Here is a 26,358-nt window from a genome sequence, read left to right as displayed (position 1 = left end):
TAAGAGGTATACGAATATACCATATTCCGTTTAGGAATAGAACTACATGAAGCTGAGAAGGAAGTGAAGAGCAATATACCTAGCCCTTGTAACAAGCTAAGAATGGCACTTATAAGAACATAAGAACATAAGTAGTGCCTCTGCCGGGTCAGACCAGAGGTCCATCCCGCCCAGCAGTCCGCCCCCGCGGCGGCCCAACAGGTCATGACCTGCCTTAATCACCAGAAGGGGCCCCCTTGCCCCCTAGGTTTCTCATCGAAGTCCTATCTTCCCATCAATGTCCTAACCCTCCGGCCTTGCACCTGCACGACCTGGTGAGCTGTCTATACTTATGCAACACCCCAGCACCTCCCTCAGTACCCCACGATCCCCTTTTCCCTCAGGAATCTGTCCAATCCCTGTTTGAATCCCTGTACTGTACTATGCCGGATCACTTCCTCCGGGAGCGCATTCCATTTGTCCACGACCCTTTGGGTGAAGAAAAACTTCCTTGCATTTGATTTGAACCTATCTCCCTTCAGTTTCTCTGAGTGCCCCCTTGTACCTGTCGTCCCTTTTAGTCTGAAGAACCTGTCCCTGTCCACCCTCTCTATGCCCCTAAGTATTTTGAAGGTCTCTATCATATCCCCCCTGAGCCTCCTTTTTTCCAGAGAGAAGAGCCCCAGTTTATCCAGCCTCTCAGCATATGGGAAATTTTCCAGCCCTCTTACCAGTTTCGTTGCCCTCCTTTGGACTCTCTCTTGAAGCTGAAGGGAATTGAACGCTAAGCTCTCGGCAATACACTTGTGTCAAAAAAGAACTCTGTAAGGGTGCAAATGTGGAGAAGTACCCAAGAAAGGAAAAACCTCCAAAAGGAAGCAGAAGCCACCGGTGAAGACGTCTGCATCGCTTGGACAAGAGAAGAAACAACCTGCTTCGCATAACCCTTACACGTCAGCCATGACTTTTCAAAAGCTAGGTCGCAATACCAAAGTAGTACGAATATCCATGTTGATCGGACCCTAGGTGAGCAAATCCTGAGATACCAGGAAATTCAACAGTCCGGCTGTCACAAGACTCAACAGAACCGCATAACAAGGATGGTGCAGCCAATCCACAGATTTTACAAATACTGTGCCCTGAAAGCAAGCTTGAGATGGCAAATCCAAGCCATCATCAGGCAGGGGAAAACACCGAGAAAAAAAAAAAGAAAAATAAGTTTCGCAATGTAAAGAGGAGTATACTGGAACCATGAAAACAGTACGAACTCCCATGCAACGTGAGCGAAATACGTATGTCCGTTAAAGTGAATACGTACTAGACGCAATATCCTTGTTTAAAAAAGGACTAGGCCAGGAAAGTGTGGAGACTTCCTGCCTCCTTTATCTGGGAACAAGTAATAGGGAATTGATCTCCTTATTGGGATCTGCTGTTAACTGACTTGGACTGGGTGTTGTTAGGGACAATTTTCCTTGATTTATTCATGATCCAAAAGATATCCACAAAAATGTGTATTCTGACTGAGGAATAAATTAGGACACCCTATACCCTAATAGCTAGTGTTACCCCCTTTGGCTGAAATAACTGCACTGAGACACTTCTTGTAGTCATCTACCAATCTCCGACATCGGTCTGAGGAAAGTTTGGCCAATTCCTCAATGCAGAATTCTTTCAGCTGTTAGATGTTTGAGGAGTTTCTTGCATGTATAGCCTGTTTCAAATCACCCCACAGCTTCTCAATGGGATTAAGATCAGGGCTTTGACTCGGCCACTCCAGGACTCTCCATTTCTTAGTTTTCAGCCAGTCCTTGGTGGATTTACTGGTATGTTTTGGGTCATTGTCATGTTGCAGGGTCCAGTTCCACTTCAGCTTTAATTTTCTTACAGATGGTCTCACATGTTCCTCAAGCACCCTCTGGTTGCATTCATGGTGGATTCTATTATGGTGAGCTGGCCAGGTCCTGCTGCAGCAAAGCATCCCTAAACCACGACACTTCCACCAGTTGGTATGAGGTTCTTTTCCTGGAATGCTATATTTGGTGTATGCCAAACATGTCCTCTTTTCTGGTGTCCAAATAATTCAATAGAACACTATATTCCAGAAGTCCTGATGTTTGTCTTCGTTCTCTCTGGCATATTTCAGACTGGCCTTGATGTTTCTCTTAGATAGCAAAGGTTTCCTCCTTGCACGCCTCCCATGCAAGTTAAATTTGTGAGGTCTCTTTCTTATTGTAGAGGCATATTCTTTCACATCAACAGTAGCAAGAGCAGGCTCATGATGACATTTTAGGGTTTTTGGAGACTTCTTTTAGCATCTTGCAGTCTGCTCTTGGGGTCAACTTGCTTGGACAGCCAAACCTGGGCATGTTGGCAGTTGTTAGGAAAGTCCTCCACTTGTACCCTATTTTCTGGGCCATCGAATGGCTAATATCAAATTCTTTCGAGATCTTTTAAAATCCCTTACCAGACTTATAAGCTTCTACAATCTTTTTTCTGAAGCCTCAGACAGCTCTTTTGATCTCACCATGGTGCTCACTCTCACCGCAGCAATCATGTGCACACCAAACTAAATGTCTGATGTTTAAGTAGGGCAACCTCCTTCAAAATGCTGAGTAACGATGTTATAATCATGTGCACCTGATGTGATACACCCGTGTGTGATTTGAGCCATTTTAAAGTGGGAGGATATGTGGGGGTGTCCTAATTTATTCCTCAGTTAGAATACACTTTTGTGGACATCTTTTGTTTCATGAGTAAATCAAGGAAAAGTTTTGTTGTTTACCTGCAATCACATCACTTTCTTTTCCAGAGATTAAAAAAAAGAATTTGACATCAATATGTGAACATTTCTTAAGAAAGATCTGAATATTCATGGAGTGTCCTAATTTTTTCACGACTTTATATCCCAATGTACTGAAAGAACAAACATCAAATTGCTGATCTGCTATTAGTGATATGTAACTTATCATTAAAATTTTCCACCACCTGAAAATTATAGGGTGGCCAATGAAACATCAATTTTTAAAAAGGATTCCAGGGGTAACATAGTAACATATAGTAGATGAAGGCAGATAAAGACCTGAATGGTCCATCCAGTCTGTCCAACCTGATTCAATTTAAATTTTTAATTTTTTCTTCTTAGCTATTTCTGGGCAAGAATCCAAAGCTTTACCCTGTACTGTGCTTGGGTTCCAACTGCCGAAATCTCTGTTAAGACTTACTCCAGCCCATCTACATCCTCCCAGCCACTGAAGCTCTCCCCAGCCCATCCTCCACCAAACGGCCATATACAGACACAGACTGTGCAAGTCTGCCCAGTACTGGCCTTAGTTCAATATTTAATATTATTTTCTGATTCTAAATCCTCTGTATTCATCCCACGCTTCTTTGAACTCAGTCACAGTTTTACTCTCCACCACCTCTCTCGGGAGCACATTCCAGGCATCCACTACCCTCTCCGTAAAGTAGAATTTCCTAATATTGCTCCTGAATCTACCACCCCTCAACCTCAAATTACGTCCTCTGGTTTTACCATTTTCCTTTCTCTGGAAAAGATTTTGTTCTTCGTTAATACCCTTCAAGTATTTGAACGTCTGAATCATATCTCCCCTGTCTCTCCTTTCCTCTAGAGCAGTGGCTCTTAACCTTGTTGGAAGTACTGAACCCTACCAGTTTCATATGCGTGTTCACTGAACCCTTCTTTATTCCCTTAGTTTTGCCGGGGCTAGACTAGAATTACTCAACTTGGCATTGCAAATCATGCAATTAGGACGCTGACTCCCATCACGTTCCATTATACATGTGAATCCATATTGTACATATTCGTCCGATCACTTTCGTATTTTGCCCAACATAGTAAGGGATTAAAATATTAAGACAGGTATCACACGACGTACCATCACAACAGTTACAATTCGACTACTGTGCGCATCAAATCTCCTGCAGCACAGATAGGCCAAGCGATGTTGCGTGATCACCTGCAGCCAATTATGGACAAGCGGGGCGTATCATCACGAATCATAAGCGCTTCAGTCACGTTCAATCATCTATCAGTTAAATCACAAATTTTGATCAGGAATTGATTGATGTATATAAGGCGTTAGTTACAGATTGATAGATCAAGAAACTGAGTACATGATCAGTCTTGATCAAAATCACTGAATAACTGATAGATGATTGAACGTGACCAAAGTGCTATATGAGTCGGAGGTGTGTTTTAACCTCCGCCGAACCCGCGAGACTGACTCACCGAACCCATGGGGTTTGGTCGAACCCAGGTTAAGAACCACTGCTCTAGAGTATACTTATTCAGGGCTTCCAGTCTCTCCTCATACGTCTTCTGGCGCAAGCCTCCTATTATTTTCGTTGCCCTCCTCTGGACCGCCTCAAGTCTTCTTACGTCCTTCGCCAGATATGGTCTCCAAAACTGAACACAATACCCCAAGTGGGGCCTTACCAATGACCTGTACAGGGGCATCAATACCTTCTTCCTTCTACCGACTACGACTCTCTTTATACAGCCCAGCATCCTTCTGGCAGCAGCCTTATCACACTGTTTTTTTGCCTTTAGATCTTCGGACACTATCACCCCAAGGTCCTTCTCCTCGTCCGTGCATATCAGCTTCTCTCCTCCCAGCATATACGGTTCCTTCCTATTATTAATCCCCAAATGCATTACTCTGCATTTCTTTGCATTGAATTTTAGTTGCCAGGCATTAGACCATTCCTCTTACTTTTGCAGATCCTTTTTCATATTTTCCACTTCCTCTTCGGTGTCTACTGTTACAAATCTTGGTATCATCTGCAAAAAGGCACACTTTTCCTTCTATCCCTTCAGCAATGTCACTCACAAACATATTGAACAGGATTGGCCCCAGCACCGATCCCTGAGGGACTCCACTACTCACCTTTCCTTCCTTCGAGCGACTTCCATTAACCACCACCCTCTGGCGTCTGTCCGACAGCCAGTTTCTGACCCAGTTCACCACTTTGGGTCCTAACTTCAGCTCTTCAAGTTTATTCAACAGCCTCCTATGAGAACTGTATCAAAGGCTTTGATGAAATTCAAGTAAATTACGTCTAGCATATGTCCTCGATCCAGCTCTCTAGTCACCCGATCAAAAAATTCAATCAGGTTCGTTTGGCACGATTTACCTTTTGTAAAGCCATGTTGCCTCGGATCCTGTAACCCATTAGATTCAAGGAAGTACACTATCCTTTCTTTCAGCAACACTTCCATTATTTTACCAACAACTGAAGTGAGGCTCACCGGCCTGTAGTTTCCTGCTTCATCCCTGTGACCACTTTTCTGAATAGGGACCACATCCGCTCTCCTCCAATCCCCAGGAATCACTCCAGAAAATTACAGACTGATAAGCCTGACTTCAGTTCTGGGCAAGATAGTGGAAATTAGTATAAATAACTAGTGTTTAGGCCCATTACATTAACGGATGCTAGAATAGTTGTCTGTCTTTCTTTCTGTCTCTTTGCCTGCCCCCTGTCTCTTTCTTCCTTTCTTTCTGTCTCTCTCCCTGCCCCGTCTATCTTTTTTTCTTTCTGTTTCTCTTTCTGTTCCCTGTCTCTTTCTTCCTTTCTTTCTGTCTCTCTCCCTCCCGCTGTCTCTTTCTTTCTCTCCCACTGTCTATCTTTCTTTATTTCCTTCTTTCTATCTTTTTTTTCTCTCTCTCTCCCTGCCCAGACCCTAATTGAAGCTGCTTTCCAGCTGTGCCAGCTAAGAAATCCCTTGCCCTTTCCTCAATCCAGCTGTGGCCAGTTGCCCGCACACACCTGCCTAGCTATAGAACAGGCAAACGTGTCCCGTCTCCCTTTTGGACCCCGTTTGCTCACCCTTGGTGCTAAATCGCCGCCTGATGCTGCTCCGCAGGAAGCTCGCGAACTGCTGGGCCATGGCGAGCCAAACCGAGCCCCAGCACGCACTTCTGCACTCCTCCGCGCTTTTACTTCCTCTGGGGCAGGGGGGAGGGCTCCTTTAGCCCTCGCTCGACAAGGTGCTGGTGGCCCACCCCATCCATGTATTCTCTCTCTCCTACCTACCCTCCAAATGCCTGCTCTTCTCACCCACCCAAAGCCTCTCTCTCTAGTGGCTATCCCATGTTTTTCTTCTCCTCACCAACCCAGGCCCCAACTCCAATCCCAACTCCTCCACCCAAATATCATTCTCCTCCTTGTCAGGGGGAAGTGCTGTGGCAGTCTCATGCAATCATCTGCCTTTTATTTCTAAGGATGGGACATGGTGGTAGATGATGTTGGTATTGGTGGAAGTTTGAAGACAAAAACTGGCCACATTGTTTGGACCCCTTTTAAATGTCCAACACCACTGCCTCCAGATGCTTTTCGCTTAACAATCACGTCTTCAGGATTCAGCAGACTAAACTCGGTATTCTGGTTATATTCTGTTACTAAGTCTGCAAAGACCTTCATGATTTTCTTCTTTGGGTTACCACTTGGGGGGGGGGGGGGTCACAGCCGCGGACATCAGGAGTTTTTGTTGCTGCTTTTTGGGGGGGGGAGAGAAGCCCTGCCCTTCCCTGCCACAACCGGAAGTGCCTCTTTCCCCCTAAGTGCCAGCAATTGTTTTTTTTTCTTTTGTTTTTTTTTCAGCAGACAGAGAGAGGGCGGGAATGGCCACCGTGGTGATCGCCAGTGGCTCTGGACTCACAGCGTCGGCAGCGATTGGTGAGTGGGGGGGAGGGAGCTCCAGAGATACAGCTGCGATCCTCACTAGGCTCCTTTCAAGCAGCATCGGCAGTGGTTGGTGAGTGAGGGCAGGAGGAGGGGAGTGGCCAAAGTGTTCCCTGCTGCCGCGTTCTAAAAAAGAATCTGGCCACGGATCACAAAACACAGTGTCAGGGAACATGAAACCCTAAGTGCGCATGCGCACTTAGGGTTTTATTATATAGGATAAAGTTTTGGAACATTTAGACAAACATAGTCTAACATGACAGAGTCAGCAGGGATTCACCAAGGGAAGTCTCGCTTCACCAATTTGCTTCATTTCTTTGAAAGTATGAATAAATATGTGAATAAAGTGAACAGTTGGCATAGCTTATCTAGATTTTCAGAAAGCTTTTGATAAAGTTCCTCATAAGAGGCTCCTGATGAAATTAAAAAATCATGGGATAGGAGGCAATGGATATTGATATTGAGGGAGCTCAGAGAGATTCTGGCAGATCCTCTTAAAGATTTAAACAATAGAGATGGGAGAGGGTCCGCAGGACTGTAGAAAAGTGGATATAGTCGAGGATGTAATGTAATGTAATGTAATTTATTTCTTATATACCGCTACATCCGTTAGGTTCTAAGCGGTTTGAAGAAAATATACATTAAGATTATAAATGAGAAGTAAGAAGGTACTTAAAAAATTCCCTTACTGTCCCGAGGCTCACAATCTAACTAAAGTACCTGGAAATTAATAATGAAGAGAAAATAAAGATGGTTGAAAAAAGAAAAATTCTATGTGAATTTATAGGATGGAAATTAAACTGACAGTGAAGAACTGTATGAAAAATACATATGGAATTCAGTTAGAGAGGGTAGGTTACAATCTATTTATGGTATTTGTTTAATTGGAAGTGTTAAGGTGGGTAATTTGGGGGAAGGTTATCTGAAGGTAGGTGAATCTTCTGGAGGTAAAAGAGGAGAGGTTATGTGCTAGATGTAATTTACTTAGATTTCAGTTCGTCATAGGAGGCTCTTAAATAAACCTGATGGGCTGAATTTAGGGTCCAAAGTGGTGAACTGAAATAGACACTGGTTGATGGACAGACGCCAGAGGGTGATGATTATGGAATTCGCCTGGAGAAGGGAAAAGTGAGGAGAGGAGTGCCTCAAGGATTGGTGCTAGGGCAACATTGCTGAAGGGTTAGAAGGTAAGGATTGCATTTTGCGGATAATACCAAGATTTGTAATAGAGTAGATACCCTGGGAGTGGAAAACATAAAAAAGGATCTGCAAAAGTTAGAAAAATGGTCTAATGTCTGGCAACTAAAATTCAATGCAAAGAAGTGCAGTGATGCATTTGAGAAGTAGAAATCTGAAGGAGTAGTATGTATGCTGGGAGGTGAGAGGCTAATGTGCCCGGATGGAGAGAAGGATCTTGGAGTGATAGTGTCTGAGGATCTGAAGGCAACAAAATAGTGTGATAACATAGTGTGATGTCCTGGCGGAACCGTTATCCGTACTATTCAATCTTTCCCCGAGTACGAGAAGAGTCCCCTTGGACTGGAAAACAGCTAAAGTCATTCCACTGCACAAAAAGGGTTCCAGGACGGAGGCTGCAAATTACAGACCGGTGAGTCTCACATCAATAGTGAGTAAACTCATGGAAACACTAATTAAACATAAATTGGATTCGATCCTGAACGAGGAGAATCTACGGGATCCCCACCAGCATGGATTCACAAAGGGTCCTGCCAATCCAATCAAATTAGCTTCTTTGAATGGGTAACAAGAAAACTGGATATAGGGGAGTCCCTGGACGTCGTGTACTTGGACTTCAGTAAAGCTTTTGACAGCGTCCCACACCGCAGGTTGTTGAGCAAGATGACATCGATGGGGTTAGAAGAAACATTAACTGCATGGGTCAGGGACTGGCTGAGCGGTAGACTTCAGAGGGTGGTGGTTAACGGCACCCTCTCCAATATGTTGGAGGTGACCAGTGGAGTACTGCAGGGCTCGGTCTTGAGCCCGATCCGTTTCAACATATTCATAAGTGACCTGACTCAGGGGCTTCAAGGTAAAATAACATTATTCGCAAATGACGCCAGGGCTGTGGAGTCGGTAGATAAATGTTCCGACTCAGACGCCTCAGTTTTTTGTACTTCAGACTCCGACTCCGACTCCAGGTACCCGAAATTTCCTCCGACTCCTCAACTCCGACTCCACAGCACTGGTTAATTTTCAGATCATTAAAATGGAATGTCAAGTTGAGAGAAATGAGCATTTTCGACACCACCTTCTTTTTGCTTTTAATCAAGTTTCTAAGGCCGCAGAAGCTGCTCGCAACATTTGTGCTGTGTATATAGTGGGTGCTATAGCTGAAAGAATCGCTCGTGATTGGTATGCCAAGTTCAAAAATGGAGTCGGTAGATAAATGTTCCAACTCCGACTCCTCAGTTTTTTGTACTTCTGACTCCGACTCCTCGACTCCGACTCCACAGCCCTGGATGATGCCAAACTATGCAACATAGTAGGTAAAAGCCCTTTGCCCGACAGCATGACACAGGACCTACTCTTATTGGAACCTTGGTCCTCGACTTGGCAGCTTATAAGCTTCAATGCTAAAAAATGTAAGGTCATGCACCTTGGCAGCAGAAATCCGTGCAGAACTTACACTCTAAATGGTGAGACCTTAACTAGGTCTAAGGCAGAACGGGATTTAGGAGTGATCATTAGTGAAGACATGAAAACTGCCAGTCAAGTGGAGAAAGCTTCAACTAAGGCTAGACAAATGATGGGTTGTATCCGTAGAGGTTTCATCAGCAGGAAGCCCAAAGTCATTATGCCTTTGTACAGATCCATGGTGAGACCTCATCTGGAGTATTGTGTAAAATTCTGGAGGCCGCATTATCAAAAAGATGTGCTGAGAATTGAGTCGGTTCAGCAAATGGCCAACAGGATGGTCTCAGGGCTCAAGAATCTCCCATATGAGGAAAGGCTGAATAAATTGCAACTATACTCACTCGAGGAACGTAGAGAGAGGGAAGATATGATTGAGACGTTTAAATATATCACAGGCCGTATCGAGGTGGAAGATGATATCTTCTTTCTTAAGGGACCCTCGGCCACAAGAGGGCATCCGCTGAAAATCAGTGGCGGGAAATTTCATGGCGACACCAGGAAGTATTTCTTCACCGAAAGGGTCGTTGATCATTGAAATTAACTTCCACTGCAGGTGATTAGGGCCAGCAGCATGCTAGATTTTAAGAAGAAATGGGATACGCATGTGGGCTCTCTGGTAGGGTGAAGTTAGGGGGACGGGTCATTATGGTGGGCAGACTTGATGGGCCGTGGCCCTTTTCTGCCGTCATTTTCTATGTTTCTATGTAGCCAGAAGGATGCTAAGGGAAGTGTTGATGCCCCTGTACAGATCGTTGGTGAGGCCACATTTGGAGTATTATGTTCAGTTTTGGAGGAAGTTATCTGGTGAAGGATTTAAGGCAGCTTCAAGCAGTCCAGAAGAAGGCGCTGAAAATGGTAGGGGGTCTGTGCCAAAAGTAGTACGAGACTGGAAGACCCGAGTATGTATACTCTGGAGGAGAGGAGGGACAGGTAAGATATGATATAGATCATGGGTGTCCAACCTGCGGCCCAAGGGCCACAAGAGGCCCCATGAAGTATTTTATGCAGCCCCGGTTGAGGGCGATGCAGTGTTTTCCTCTGCTGTCCCCGGGTGTTTACCATCTTGCCAGCTGCCTTGCTGCAGCGTTTGCGCAGTCCCAGAAAATTTTTTTCGGACAATGTGGCCCAGGGAAGCCAAAAGGTTGGACACCCCTGATATAGATGTTTAAATACAGAACCAAATCTTTTCCAGAGAAGGAAATATGTTAAAACTAGAGGGCATAAATTGAGGTTGCGTGGAGATAGACTTAGCAGTAATGTTTGGAAATTCTTTTACATGCTATGAATGCCCTCCTGAGGGAGGTGGTGGAAAGGAAAACATTGACAGAATTCAAAAAAGTGTGGGATAAACAAAGAAGATCTCCGATTAGAAAATGAATGGTATATATTGAAGAGCTAAGGTTGATAAATGGCAATTCAGTATAGGATGGGCTAGGGAGGACATTGATGAGAACTCTAGTAACTTGGAACATGAGGATGTTACAGGGCAGACTTTACGGTATGTATCCGCAAATGGCGAGATGGGCTAGAGTTACCTTCGACAGCAACTCCAGTAGTTAGAATCTAAGGACAGTACCGGAAGAACTTTACGGTCTATGGCCCAGAAATAACAAAGAAACAAAGAATTTAATCATGAATTTCTATACATTTTTTTTATTTATTTATTAAATTTATTCAATTTTGAGGGGAGCTCAGAACGGTTTACATTAATTTATTCAGGTACTCAAGCATTTTTCCCTGTCTGTCCCAGCGGGCTCACAATCTACCTAATGTACCTGGGGCAATGGGGGTATTAAGTGACTTGCCCAGGGTCACAAGGAGCAGCTTGGGTTTGAACCCATAACCTCAGGGTGCTGAGGCTGTAGCATTAACCACTGCGCCACACACTCCCTAATGTAACTAATGGGCAGAATGGATGGACTATTCAGGTCTTTATTTGCTGTCATTTACTATGCAATGTTTTATTGTGGATTAGGAATTGGTTATTGGACAGGAAAATGGGAGGGTAGGGTTAAATAGCCATTTTTTTCAATGGAGGAGAGTGAATAGTGGAGTGTCACAGGGTCTTGTACTGGGCCCAATGCTATTTAACATTTATAAATGATCTGAAATTAGAATAAGTGAGGTGATTAAATCTGCATGTGACACTAAAACTATTCAAAGATGTTAAAACACACGTGGACTGTGAAAAATTGCAGGAAGACCTTAGGAAACTGGACTGGACATCCAAATGACAGATAAAATTTAATGTAGACTATAATCTGCTGTAGCCAAATGCAAAGTAATGCACATTAGGAAGAATAATCCAAATCATAGTTACCAGATGCTACTATGGTCCATTTTGGGGGTCAGCACCCAAAAGAAAGATCTAGGTGTCATTAGAGACAATATGCTGAAACCTTCCATCCAATGTGTGGCAGCAACCAAAAATGCAAACAGGATGCTAGGAATTATTAGAACAAGGATAGTGGATAAGATCAAGAATATAATGCTTCTCTATCACTCCATAGAGTGATCTCACCTTTAGTACTGCATTCGGCTCTGGTTGCTGTATCTCAAAAAAGATATAGCGGAATTAGAAAAGGTTGAAAGAGTGATCAAGATGATAAAAGAGATGGACTTCCTCTTATAAGAGAAAAAGATAAAGATTGTTAGGTCTCTTCAGCTTAGAAGAGACAGTTGAGGGGAGATGATCGAGGGTTTACAAAATCTGGAAGAGTCTAGAACGGGTACAAGTGAATTGATTTTTTTACTCTTATCAAAAATTACAAAGGCTAGAGGACACTCAATGAAGTTACATGGAAATACTTTTAAAACCAATATGAGGAAATATTTTTTCACTCAAAGAATAGTTAAGCTCTGGTCAGGAACTTGCTGCCAGAGGATGTGGTAACAGCAGTTAACATAGCTGGGTTTAAAAAAGGTGTGGACAAGTTCCTGGAGGAAAAGTCCACAGTCTGCTATTGAGAAAGATGTGGGGGAAGCCACCTGCTTGTCCTGCGTTTGGTAGCATGGAATGTTGCTACTATTTGGGTTTCTGTTAGATACTAATGACCTGGATTGGCTAATGTACAGGATACTGGGCTAGAGGGACCATTGATCTGACCCAATAAGGCTATTCTTACGTTCTAATGCCTGGATTTACCCTTCTGGCAGAGATAGTAGTGACAAAACAGTGAAGGAATTCCAAAACATGTGGAATAAACACAGTGGATCTTTATATAGCAATGGAATGAAATCAAAGCAAAAGATAAATGACCTTCACACATTAAACAGGGTATAGGGTAGCCAGTATAATTCTGACCACTTTGATGGGCAAACTACATGGACCATCTTAATCCGCTGTCATTTACCATGTTAGTCATGCTTCCTAGATTCTAATACCTTTAATTGAGCCAACACATAATCAATCACTGTTTTTTAACATAATGGAATCGAGTTTCAACCAAGTTTAACTGGGCAGGAGAGTCATCACTTAGATCATTAGAATCAATATTTAGTCCACTAACGGACAAAGTATTCAAAGGCAAGGAAGTAGCACTCCAAACGAAGATCAGACTTGTCCATGTACTCATTTTCACAGTGGTCAGTTACAGATGTGAAAGCTGGACATCACGGAAATAAGACAGAAAGAATATTGACTCATTTGAGCTCTGGTGCTGGAGAAGGATTTTAAAAACAAAAACAAAAATAAACTCCAAAAAACCTGCCAAAGAAACTTAACAAGATACCAAAAAAAGAGGCAGTAAAGATCAATCGGTCCTCAAAGAGACTGCTCGCTGACCAGACAATTGTGAACACACAAATGGTGAAACTCCGGAAAGTAATTAATATAATTTAGTGAAGGAGTGCCCTCAGTGCCTTTTTCACACTGAGGGCACTCCTTCACTAAATTATATTAATTACTTTCCGGAGTTCCACCATTTGTGTGTTCACAATTGTCTGATCAGCGAGCAGTCTCTTTAAGGACCGATTGATCTTTACTGCCTCTTTTTTTGGAGAAGGATTTTAGGCATGACGTGGACTATTAGAACTAACAAATCAATTCTGGAAGAGATTAAACCGGCTATGTCACTTGAAGCCCAAATGATGAAGTAACGACTGCCTTATTTTGGTCACATCATCAGAAGAGAGATCACTGGAGAAGGACATCATGTTTGGGAAGATCAAAGGAACCTGGTGAAGAGGGCGACCTGCAATCAGATGGCTGGAAACGTTGAAAACAACCATGGGAATGACGCTGGAGGACCTTCCGGACTAGCACAAAACCGATTTCTTTTTAGATCCATAATTCATCAAGTCACTAGGACTTGAGCATGAGTCGATGGCATTTAACAACAACAATGGGCTAAGTGAGAACAAAGTTAGAACAGTGCTATAGAAATGATATAGTACAGTAGACTCTCAGTTAGCCGGCACCCATGGGGATTGATAAATGCCAGATAAATGTAGTTTCTGGTTGCTTTAGAGTTACTATTAAAAACAGACCTAACTAATACTATACCCCATACTATGCCATACCATAAACTGTTCCAAACAAACTACTGGACATGTGGTAGGCAAAGTGTGGGTGTACTCAGGTGTGACATGCCAAATTTACACTTAAATTTCTACCAGAAATATATATTTATTTTCATTTAAAGAATTACAGTATTTCTTAGATTCTTTTTTTTGTTGGTTGCTTGGGAGTTCTGGTTAACAGAGTCTACTGTAGTGGTAGTAGAAAATGGCTAATTAGGCACTGATCTGAATCATCAGCCTAGACCCGGTTAACTTCTGGTCAGCACACATACCCAGATATTCAATGCTGAGAACTGCACATGCTCTGGCACTTAATGTCCAGGGTTAGGTCAGCCTGTGGTTGGAAGCAGCTTACCACTACATGCTGAAACCAATGTTTCTTAACCTCTGGAATTGACTGCCACCACAGATCAGATCCCTTGAAGAACTCCTCAACTTTAGAAAAGCAATAAAAACATACCTCTTCACCTAATCCCCTGCCCTTGAACCATGGACTACAAAAAAAATGTATATTAGTATCGGAACCAGTATGTGCCACATAAGGAAAACTTACAATGTAAAATCCTGCACTGTAACTATGGCAAATCTAACCTGTAAACTGTCCATGTATGTCAAATTAGGATAAAATTTGTACTGTAAGGACAGCTATAGCAAATCATAATCGGTAAACTGTATATTATGTATACTAGGTTTTTTTAGCCCATTAACAGGTGCTAGAATAGATGTGTAGACTTAGGCATTTCTATCTTTCTGTATGTCTGTCTTTCTCTCTTCCTGCCCCCTTTCTTTCTGTCTCCCCCTGCCCCCTGCCTGTCTATCTTTCTGTCACTCTCCCTGGCCCCGTCTCTTTCTTTCTCTCTCCCTGTCCGCTGTCTCTTTCTTTCTATCTCCCCTGTCCGCTGTCTCTTTCTTTCTATCTCCCCTGTCCAGCAGTACCCCCTCCCTTCTCCCCCTGTCCAGCAGTAGCCCTTCTCCCTTCCTTTTACCCCCCCCATCCAGCAGCACCCCTTCCCTGCTCCCCCTGTTCAGCAGTAGCCCTTCTCCCTTCCCCCTGTCCAGCAGCATCCCTTCCCTGCTCCCCCTGTCCAGCAGTAGCCCTTCTCCCTTACTTTTACCTTCCCCCTGTTCAGCAGTAGCCCTTCTCCCTTCCTTTCTCCACCCAGTCCAGTAGTACCCTTTCTCCCTTACTTTTACCTCCCCCCTGTCCAGTAGTACCCCTTTTCCTTTCCCTGCTCCCCCTGTCTAGCATCCGCTAGCCCAGGCAGCCTCGGGGCTTTTGCTAGACCGGCCTGCCTCGAATTATCAAAGTGGGCCAGCCTAACAAATGCCCCGCGGCTGCTTGATGAAACCGCGTCTGCTGCCACTGCTGGTCCGGGGGTGAGAAGAGGCGTAGCATCAGCGTAGTCAGAAGGAAGGAAGTCATCCGGAGATCGGCGCAGGAAATCAGCTGAGGCAGGCACTGCGCATGTGTGGCACGGAATCACCGAGATTGAAGTGCACATGCGCGCTAAGGGTTTTATTATAGTGGATTAATATCAGACCCCTAGTATGTACCAAGTTGGGATAAAAACTTGTATTGTAATCTTGTACTGAAATTATGTATGTTTAATCTGTAACCCATTCTGAGCTCTTTGGGGACAATGGAATAGAAAATGAATTAAATAAATCAATCTATGTATCACTACTCTTCTATTACCCCAGTAGTGTTCCCGCTAAGCTGCGCTGGGGTGCGTTGGCGCACAAAATATTACCTCGCAGCGCACATGTTTCTCGTCACAGCGCACACAGTGTAGAGCACAGTTCTTCAACCGCCGGTCCGCAAACAAAATCTTGCCGGTCCGCGAAGGATTCGGTCCCCGCCGCAACGAAAGGCCGGCGTCAGCTGACTTGCAACTTCCTGTTGCAGTCGCTGTGCCGGGACTCCTGCCTTCGCCGGGACTCCTGCCTTCCACCGCGTTTGCCTCCTGCCTTGTCTCCGCACCTCCAGACCAGCAGCGGCAGCTGTGTATGCTTTTAACTTCGGCACAGAGCTGCCCCTAATCAATAGTTTAGCGCGGTTTCATAAGGCAGCCTCGGGGCCTTTGCTAGGCCGGCCCACATCGCATCATCGAAGCGGGCCGGCTATCAAAGGCCCCGAGGCTGCCTCATGAAACCGCGCTAAACTATTGATTAGGGGCAGCTCTGTGCCGAAGTTAAAAGCATACAGAGCTGCCGCTGCTGGTCTGAACTCTTGGGCCGCTGAAGGAGGGCAAAAAGCAGCTGTCCTGGAGGTTTCCCTTCCTCTCGCCTTTACAGGTTCCTTTTTTCCACCTTTTTTTTTTTCCTTCAAACGGCAACGGGCCCCAGCATCGACATCAATCAAGTAAGTTCCACTGTCAATCAAGCGGTTCTGCTCGGCCAAAGCTTCCCCTGTGACATGAGCCACCCTCAGGGGAAAGAAAGTGACCCACAAAGGTGAGGGGAAGGGGGGCAGATGATGGAAGTTGGGGGGGGGAGAGAGAGAGAGAGAGAGAGAGAAGGGGCAGATGATGGAATAGAGGAGATGAGAGAGAGAGAGAGAAGGGGACAGATGATGGAAGTGAGAAGAAGGGAGAGAGAGCAGAAGGCAGATGGATGTCAGTTGAGAAGGGAGAGCAGATGCTGAATGGAAGTGGGGAAAGAACACATACTGGATGGAAGGAGGAGATAAATAAAGGGGGAAGAAAATAGTAAGATAATGGAGGGGTGAGGGAAAGGGGTGACAAGCTGTGTGTAGACACAGTGAAAAGAGGGAAACGGGACTAAATAGTAAGAAAGAATTTAATTTAGATGGAGGCAGAAAATAGAGAAGGAAGAACAGAGAAGAAAAGGGAAGAGAGAGCAGAGAATGATCAGATCTGAGTGGAGGAAATGAGAAGAGAGATATGCTAAAAACCACAGGGGGGAGGGAAGGATAGAGATGCCAGACCATGAGGGGAACAGAAGGAAGATGATGGATGCTAGACCAAATTGGGGGGGGGGGGGGGGGGCAGGAGGAGAGATGGCAGGGAAAGACAGACAGTGAATGGAAGGGGCAGATGCTGGACTGAAGAGACAGAGAAGGTTATCATGCTGCTGTACCGGGCCATGGTACGCCCTCACCTGGAGTACTGCGTCCAGCACTGGTACTTTAAGAAGGACACGGTACTACTCGAAAGGATCCAGAGAAGAGCAACTAAAATGGTTAAGGGGCTGGAGGAGTTGCCGTACAGCGAAAGATTAGAGAAACTGGGCCTCTTCTCCCTTGAGCAGAGGAGATTGAGAGGGGACATGATAGAAACATTCAAGGTACTGAAGGGAATAGACTTAGTAGCTAAGGCAGGGAGAACGAGAGGGCACTCTCTAAAGTTGAAAGGGGATAGATTCCATACAAACGTAAGGAAGTTCTGTGGTAGAAAGCAACATATTTATTTGGCTCATAACTTGCTGGCGCCCGATATTTTTAGCTCACAGTGAAAAAAGTTTGCTCACAACACCCGCCCGCTTAGAGGGAACACTGGATGGCACCACAGGGTTTCAGGGTAGTCTGACTCAGGATGCCTGTTCCAGCTCTCTTAAAATCCTCACTTACCCATGTGCAAAGTCCTGCAGATCGTATCTAACAGACACAAAAGACACACACATTTTGAAATCCTATCTATGTACATTACTTTCCAATTTTATTCCCAGAGGAGTACCAAAATCAGAAGCTAGTGCACTATCAATACCGGTGAACGCTTTTAGCAAGATGACTGAATGATGGTAAATTTGGCCATTTTCTTCAGTGTATGTGATAAAATAAATGTGAATGCGGCTCTACAAAACAAAAGAAGAAGTTAACCTATGTTGCTTATAATTTTATTTACTCACATTTAATAGATCCTGTTCTTTCAAATGAACTCCGAGTGTTTATTTTTAAAAAAACTTCTAGCCTGCTTAAATCCTAAGTGAGTTATAAAATCACATACACAAAATAGAGAACATATAATATAAAATAATAAAACAGTAATATATTACTCATACATAGTTTACAGGAAAGATAAATATATAAATACAATCATAACACTAAGAAAATAATCCATAAAATAATGACAAGCAAAATCCCAAATCCACTCAGTTTCCTAGTAAAAAAGTTAGAATGGCTAAATGAAAAAAATAAATCAGATCTTTACTTCTTTAAGAAGAAATCAAATTCCAACAAAGTTCTAAAGAACTAAGGGCTAGATTCACTAAGGACACTGATTGTGTCCCGACCACTTTGCGGTCCCAACCTGATTCACTAACCTTACTCCTGATCCGTGCATGCAAATGAGGGGAAACAGCATGCAAATACAGGCAGGCAGCGATTCACTAAAAAAAAAAAAAAAAAGGGGCACTGACTGGGCTGGCCAATCACAAAATAAGCGACTGCCGAGGAGGACCAGTCACTCAGGTCCTTTCCAATGGCCCTGCTCTTGCCCCGATTCTTGGCTCTTGCCACCCTGCTCTCTGCCCCGACTCTCCTGCCCTTCCCCGCAGTGCAAGCCCATGGTTTTAAAGCAGGTTAAAACCACAGGCTCGCAAAGTAAAGCAAAAAAGTAGTAAAGTTTTGTTTCCAGCTCTGCCGGGCATGGAGGGCCAGCGCATGCACACACCATCGCATCAAGATCGCTGGAGAGCAATCCGTGTGGTCGGTTGGGGGCATGATTCTGATCCACTTCATAAATCAGTCCCCGGCTACGGATCTGATCCATGGCCTTAGTGAATCTAGCCCTTAGAGCCGACAGCCCTTTTTCTCCCAGAGGATAGCCTGACTTCAGCCAACCCCAGCACCTACTTTGCTGCTTTCTAAAATGAGCAGAGAACTCTGGATAGAATATACTGACAGACAAGCTAACCAGATATACCAAGGCATGAAAATGCAAAGCTCTAAAATCAAGACAGCACTTTAAAAAGTGAAGCCAGTGGAAATGCACCAGAAAAAGACATGATTATATATGTTCTTACAAGTATACTATCAGAAACATGAAAACATGAGAGCTCACTGTCTCCCAATGTTTAATTTATAGATGCTACTGTAGAAGGATAATCATGCCACATGCAGTGAAAACGTCCCTGTTGAAATAAGAGCTACCAACTATCTAATTTATCTATTGAAAGGATGATCACTGCTGATGTTCACTGTTAAAACTGCTCATTCTTCATGAGCCCAATCTATAATAATCTACACATAGCATTTTATAATAAACACAGACACCAAACACCTTTCACTTTCTTTGCTAAAGAACAGTCTTCCTTCACAGGAATTGATACCCCAAATTCAAAGAACTCTTACTGCTATCATTTATTTTGGAAGAGCATCTCATTACCAAATGTTTTGTTCAACTTGAAACCCAAGATGGAAACTTAAATGAATAAAGGATGGGACAGCAAGCTGTATTTCCACTAAAACCAATTAAAGCCTTGCAGACCCTCTTAAGATTTTTGCAAAAACTCCCAAGGAAGCCATACATATTTGGACTTTTTAGGGGGGAAGGGTGTAAAAGGAGTACTTGACCAGACAGATATGTGGGCCAAATAGGAAAGGTATCCAAGGGGTCATATTTACAATTACTAAGTAGAAACATGATCACATAACCCTTTTGTTAAAGAGTTTCACTGGCTTTCGTTGGGGGCTAGAATTAGGTTTAAAATAAATTTGTTTAGCACCAAGTGTTTCCATACCATGCATATTCATTGTCGATATCCTGAACAATTTGGCCTGCCTATGGACCTTGAAGACTGGAACTGAGCAGCCTTGGCCTAGAGACTGACACATTGTCTGTATATCCTGTGCCAGAACTCTTATTACTCACACTGTCACTGATTTCCTAAAATGCACTTTAAAGCATCTGCAGCACTAAACCTAACTCTTCTTGCCACACTGCTCATAAAGACTGTGCAATAAGTGACCTGTGTCACAGGGGAAACCCAAAGTTGCTATAATGCAATGCATTTTAATTCAAATAGTAATACAACAGAAATAAAATTATATTTAAAAAGTTTCTGCATCAAAATGTCAATGCTGCATCAAGTGATAACTAGGTAACAAATTGCTGAAACCCACCCAATTATTTGTTTTAACACAAAAACAGCCCAACATAAAAATATGTTGGGGTTCCATAGGACTCCAGTTGGCCAGATTAGGATTATTCATCCCTGATAGGCCTATTATGGTTGTCTCCCCAGTTTGAGTTGTCCAACTTCAATTAAAGTGCAAGTCTTCAAACACATTGATCTCCAGCTATGGAATACTGTCCCCCTCAGATGTTTGAAAAAATCAAATCATCTCCATTTCTGGAAAACATTTAAGACTGCAATTTTTACTGAAATGTATAGTTAACTTTTTTTGTCTTGCATTTTGCATACTGAATTAATCTGTTGTGATGCAGGTTCCTGAACATAAGACAGCAGCATGTAGCAAGATTCCATACCTCTCCCCCCCTCCCACCCCATCTCTGGGGGATTAGAAATGACTTTCACCAGGTTTTTTAGTTTGCACTTACTATACCTCTTTTAACTATTGTGATATAGCAAAGCGGAGTACAATCTATAGTTAAAATATCAGAAAGAAACTACAAAGCAAGATAGAATCAATCATACGAAGAAAACTCCCAATCAATTTATAACTCTAAAAGTATAAGTGGACATAGATCAAAGGTTATAGAGAGCAGCCAACATATCTGTCAGTTCCTGAGAAGACTGACCGATATTGGGCTAGATTCACTAAAGTCCACAAATCTATCCTATTCGTGTCCTATCCGTTTCCGAGTCATTCTGGCCAATCGATTCAGTAAAGCTTACCCATGCAAATGATCACATCGTAAACACGCTCCCACGTCTCGCTGTAACACTGATCAATGAACGTGCGCATTGTCTCCTTATTGGTTTTGAAGCACATAACGCATGCGCTAGTTCTTTAGGACTATACTGCGAAAAAATGGGGCGGGGTTTAATCGCAGACATCATTGGCGGGCTCTGTCCATTTCTCTCAGGAAAAGAACTGTTAAGTTGCTAGAAGGCACAACAGTTAACAGCAGTTGATTGCGCTGGGATCACGTGCTGTTATATACAGCCTACGAATCCCAGGAGGCTGTGCGGCTCTTTCTGCCGTGAAGCACGAAGCAACCAAAGGTGATCCCGTGATGTCAGATGCACATGACAATCTAGCTGGAAGGAAGGGGGGGGAGGGATAGTTGGCCCTTAAAAGTTATTTTTGATTTTTTTTTTTAATTTGGCATTGATATATGAAATGTACAATGCGCAAGGAGAGCACGGGGTTAATCCACGATTTTCTCGCCATGCGCATTACAAATCCGAGATTCACTCACACTCGCTATGCACATTCCAAAAAAAAAAAAAAAATCAAAAAAATATTTCTAACACTTATGTACATGAAAGTTTACATATATTTAAAGTTTAGATATATTTTGGATTTTTTGCGGGGTAGATATATATTTTTAATGGGGTTCTTAACATGCACGAGGCAGTTAGTCAGCAAGGATGTAAAGCGACTGGTCCTCCTCAGCAGTCGAAACTTTGGAACAGAAAGGCCAGTCAGTTTCGACGAAATGGTTTCATGAATCGATGCCTTAAGAAATTTACATGCCTTTTTACTCATTTGCATGCGCAGATCGGATCGGGTGCGGATAGGTTCTGGAGGAAGGTTAGTGAATTGAGCCGTAGTACGAAAGTGAGCGCAAACCGAGCAGTACACAATCGGTTTGCTTAGTGAATCTAGCCCATTAACTGAAGGCTTGATCAAAAAGCCATGTTTTAATAGTAATCTTAAACTTTTTCAACAAAGACTCACTCTATGGATTACCAATGATATTGAGTTCCACAGTGCGGGAGCCATGCAGAAAAAATTAGATTTAAAATCCTGTTTCTGTCATTCAGAGCTTTCTGCTACGGTTTACCAGAGTACCTTCATTGTTTTACACTTCACTCTGCACACTCCGGTCTATTAATGATCACTGGTTAGTGTTGCCTGCTCCTCGATTTGCTCACCTAGAATCCACTATGTTGTTCAATCGGGAGCCAATGATGTTGTTTCAAAAGAGGTGAAGTACAAGTAAACTTTCCTACCCAGCATAACAAATTGCACAGTTTTGCATTGCTTGTAATTTGCGAATTAAAATCTGTGACATTCTTGAATAAATGACATTGCAATAGTTCATCTTGGTCATAAATGTATGAAATGTGTTTAGGTTTTGTCAAACAATCCCCTTTCTGTATGTAACTGACGTAAGTTATAGAAGCACTACCTAAAAAGTGACAAAATTTGGGAAACAAAAGATAAAATTATTCCAAGATATCTAAATATTTCTACATGGATGATATTTGAACCAAATACTGCCCTCAGGGGTAGCAAATGCCCTAAAAGCCAATAGGCTACACTCTTTCCAGGATTTAAAACTAAGTGATGTTTAGACAACCAATTTGACATTTTATTCATACAGGCTTGGAGAAGAAGAAAATCCAGATTAGTTGAGTTCATAGGATATAAAAGAAGAATGTCATCTGCATAAATGTGAACAGAAACTAGCACATTCCTGTATTAGTAGTGTGAGGGGACTAAGGAAGAGATTGAATAGTAAAAGGGAAGAATGAAACCTTGCGGCACTCCACATTGAAAAGACCTAGGCAATGAAGGAGATAATGGAGAAGTTTGAACCTGGAACGTTCTATCTTGAAGAAAGAACTAAACCACAACGCCGTACCAGTAATCCCTAATTCAGAAAGGTGAGCGAGTACTATGATTCACCAGATCAAATGCTGCTGCCAGAGCAAGTGAAATGGCAAGAACAATGTTACTGTGCTCCAAATGGACTGATATAATAATTGTTTGTGTTACAATTAGAGAATGACACAGGGATAAATTTTTCCCCACCCCTGCGAGTTCTTTCCCTGTCCCATTACTGCAAGTTCTGTCCCTCCTCTGCACAAGCCTCAAACACTTTAACATCATAAGTGTTCATGGCTTGTGCAGTTAAAGCAGAGCTTACAGGAATGGGGCAGGAACAGTGACAAAACTCATGGGGATGGGATGGGAAAATTGAGTTCCTGTGGGGATGGGGGCAAATTTGTTCCCGTGTCATTCTCTTGTACAATGTGGACAGAAACCTGACTGTCGGGGATGTAATGCCTTTGTTTATTTTACAGAGTAACTCATTTGCAAGTAGACATTTTTCAATAAATTTTGAGATACAGCACAAGTTTGATACTGGGATAATTTGGGATGGAAGCATCCGATGATGGATTCTTTAAAATTGGATGCAGAATACTTTGCTTCCTTTGTGGAGAAACACCACCTGTTAATCTAGGATTAACTATATGTAGGATAAAATGGACTATAATATAAGGATTCTTTAAGAGCAATGAGGGCACAGGATCAAGGTAACAACTAGTAAGCCTTTCAGAAGAAAATCTTTAGAGAAAATTCAGTCTGGATTACAAAATTACTCTAACTGGGTCTACATTAACAGTAATTTGTCCAAACCTTTTTTTTTTAAACCCAGTTACACCAACTGCTTGCACCTCATTCTCTGGCAATGTGTTCTAGAGCTCTACTATAATATTGAGTCAAAAACGTTCTCCGATTTGTTTTAAATGTACTAAAAAATATATTGTGGTGGGCCCCACAATATATTTTTTAAGAATAAACGATTTGCATTAACCTGTTCCAATTCTATCATATCTCCCCTTCAACTGTCTTCTTTAAGCTGAAGAGCCCCATCCTCCCCAGCCTTTCCTCACATGAATAATTCATCTGACAAGACAGTGCCAAGAATGAGAGAAATTGCACAGTGAATAGAGAAGATTAATTTGTGATTGTTGTAACACCTGTTTAGATATCATCTGGAGTACGGTCTGCAAAGCTTATGGTTTTTAAGTTGTGTTTTATTGTGTTTGTATGCTTCTCTTATATTACATGGTAGGGTGGGCCAAGATACTGGGGAAGATAGTAAGGTGAGCCAAGAACCTGGGGAATGGGGTTTGATTCCCACTGAAGCTCCTTGTAACTCTAGGCAAGTCACTTAACCCTCCATTGCTCCAAGTACAAAAAAAATAGAATTGTGAGCCCGCTAGGGACAGAGAAAATACCTGCTTATAATAAATGTAAACTGCTTTGTTTGTAACACAGAAAGGCAATATATCAAATCCAATACTCTTATTTTAAATAAGACATCTTTGTCTTACATGGTCTATTGGTTCTACATCATTCTGAGCAGTCATTAGAAATGTAATAAATATGAATGCTAAATAAATGCTGGAGACAAGAGAGAAGATCCAGAATAACAAAATTAACTTTGTGCAAGACCAAAAGGTTCTCAAGCCCAGCAATTCTCCACACAGCCATGTATCCAGGACACAAATACAGACAGCACCTTAGGCCCCTTGGAAACATTACTGGTACTATGTGAACCACTCTGTTATTTAGGATATCACATAAATATTTTTAAATAAACCATGTATAGTCTAGATGAGACAGGCAACAAGGAGGATTTCAAAAATACATTTGCTCCTTGTAATTTTCTAGAACAAGGGGTCATGGTTGAAGTAGAGTGGGGGGGGGGGGGGTGTAGAGCGAGATAACCTGTAAGGGAGATTCTGGAAACAGAGAGGAAAAAAAGGACAGGGGAGCCATAGAAGGGAATGAATGGGTAAAGCCTAAAGAAGCACAGAGGACCCTTAGCTGTCAGTGAGGATGGAGGACTTGTGAGTTAAAGCCTGGCCTCAAACCAGTGCTATGAATCAACTCCAGCCAGTCAGATTTTCACAATGAATATGCATGAGAGATTTGCATACAATGGAAGCACTGAATGCAAACCTATCTCATGCATATTCTTCACAGACAGCTTGAAAGGCAGACTTGCTGGGTGTTTTCGAAACGACTGGGTATAGAACCCTTAGCCTAGAATAACCACAGAGGACTCTTAGCTGTAGCTGACTAAACCTGCCGTAGCGATAGAGGGATTATTCATGGTGAAACATTAGGCCTTCAAATGATCTGCGGTTACCTCAGCTTCTTCATAAACAAAGTCTGAAGCTTTCCAGAGGAGAAGGTGAATTGGAAATATCTGGTTCCCCCCCCCCCCCTTATTTCTTTTTCTCGAGTGACTGGAAATGTTCGCGAAAGACGGTGTGTAAATACAACGCGGGGAGCAGCGCAGTAGCTGATCTTCCTGTGCAGCCTGTATTCCCCAACGGGATAGTTCCTGTTCGGGATCTCTCATCCGAGGAGAGGAGGGACAGGTTTGCTGGAGTGTGGTCCGGGACTTTCCGCGGCGACGGTAGCCGAGGGGAGGGGCGTTGGGGGTTCGGTCCGGCGGCCGCTCACTTCCTGTCGCTAGCAATAGCCTCCGCAGCCCCAGGTGGACAGAGCCCCGAGCCGACGCTACGAGGAGGTGGAGTGGGCCAGGGATATTCGGGATCTAGTTCCGACCTCCGCCCCACACTCCCCACCACTACCGAATGAAAGAGGAGATTTACCTTCATCAGCCTCCTGCTGGCCGCCATCTTGGATCTGCTGTTCACCCACAATGCAACACGGCTGGCAGGGCGGCTAAAGCGCGCGCGCGCGCGCACACACAGCCTGCAAGGGAGGAGCAGGGAGGGGAACGGGCACGGGCAGGTTCAAGGGCTGGGGGTGGAGATGTGCGCGAGAGATAGAAGACTCCGGGAAATAAAGGGATCCGGGGGTGGGGTGGAAGGTGCGCGAAAGAAGATCCCAAAAGATGGGGGAGGATCCCAGATGATGGGGTAAATTTAGACATTGGGAGAGATTATGGCATAAATCCCGCAATGCCTTACATTTGCAAAAATGTATTTATAACGAAGAACGACTAGCTAAGAAACATAACTATTACTCAACCCACATTTTAAAAAAACAAAAACATAACTCCTCATGCTGGAAAATATATGGGATCCTAACATCTTTAACAACACAGGGAAGAGGACCCAAACCCCAAAACCACTCTTACCACTAAATTTGTGATGGAAAGTGTGAGCCCACCAAAACCCTAACTGTTGCCATATAGGTGCAGCCCTATTGGGATGATAGGTGGCTTTAGTAGGTTTTAGGAGAGTTTTGGAAGACTCAGCATAAATTATAAGGGGTATATGGTGAATATACTTCTGGCACTCATATTAAGTTCACAGCAGTAACCTCTAAGGTGTCTCATTGCTCTGTTGGTATGTCTTTGTGTCTAGTGGATCAATTTGGGCTTTTCTTTGGTTGAAAATGGGGTATAAAGTTAGGCATCCTAAGGGTTGGATGATCTGTTGTCCTGAGTCAGGTTCATAGTCAAATGCGCGCAAGACAACAGCGCGTGGACAAACTGAGGCGCGCAGAATTGTCGTTGTGCTGAGTTACCGTTGCGCTCAATTGTCTTGCGCTGAGTTATCCTTGCGCGCAATTGTCTAGCGCGCTATTATCTTTGCGCTGATTTGTCTTGGCGTTTTTGTCTGCGCGCTGTT

At 43.3% G+C, this 26,358-nt stretch overlaps 1 protein-coding gene across 2 annotated transcripts in view; it reads right to left on the bottom strand.

The window, feature by feature from the left end:
• The window catches only part of UBE2L3 (ubiquitin conjugating enzyme E2 L3), an 85,125-nt gene extending 59,573 nt beyond the window's left edge, over positions 1-25,552 (bottom strand). Inside the window, exon 1 of one of the 2 annotated variants that reach the window (XM_033953627.1) lies at positions 25,372-25,552. In XM_033953627.1, the coding sequence (XP_033809518.1) occupies positions 25,372-25,398 (27 nt within the window). In that variant the 5' untranslated portion in view covers positions 25,399-25,552. The other variant, XM_033953626.1, reaches the window with a different exon arrangement.
• Between the last annotated feature and the right edge of the window lie 806 nt (positions 25,553-26,358).

This window comes from Geotrypetes seraphini, chromosome 8 (assembly GCF_902459505.1).
Source record: "Geotrypetes seraphini chromosome 8, aGeoSer1.1, whole genome shotgun sequence".
Taxonomy (NCBI): domain Eukaryota; kingdom Metazoa; phylum Chordata; class Amphibia; order Gymnophiona; family Dermophiidae; genus Geotrypetes; species Geotrypetes seraphini.
This window is presented reverse-complemented; position numbering and strand designations above follow the sequence as displayed.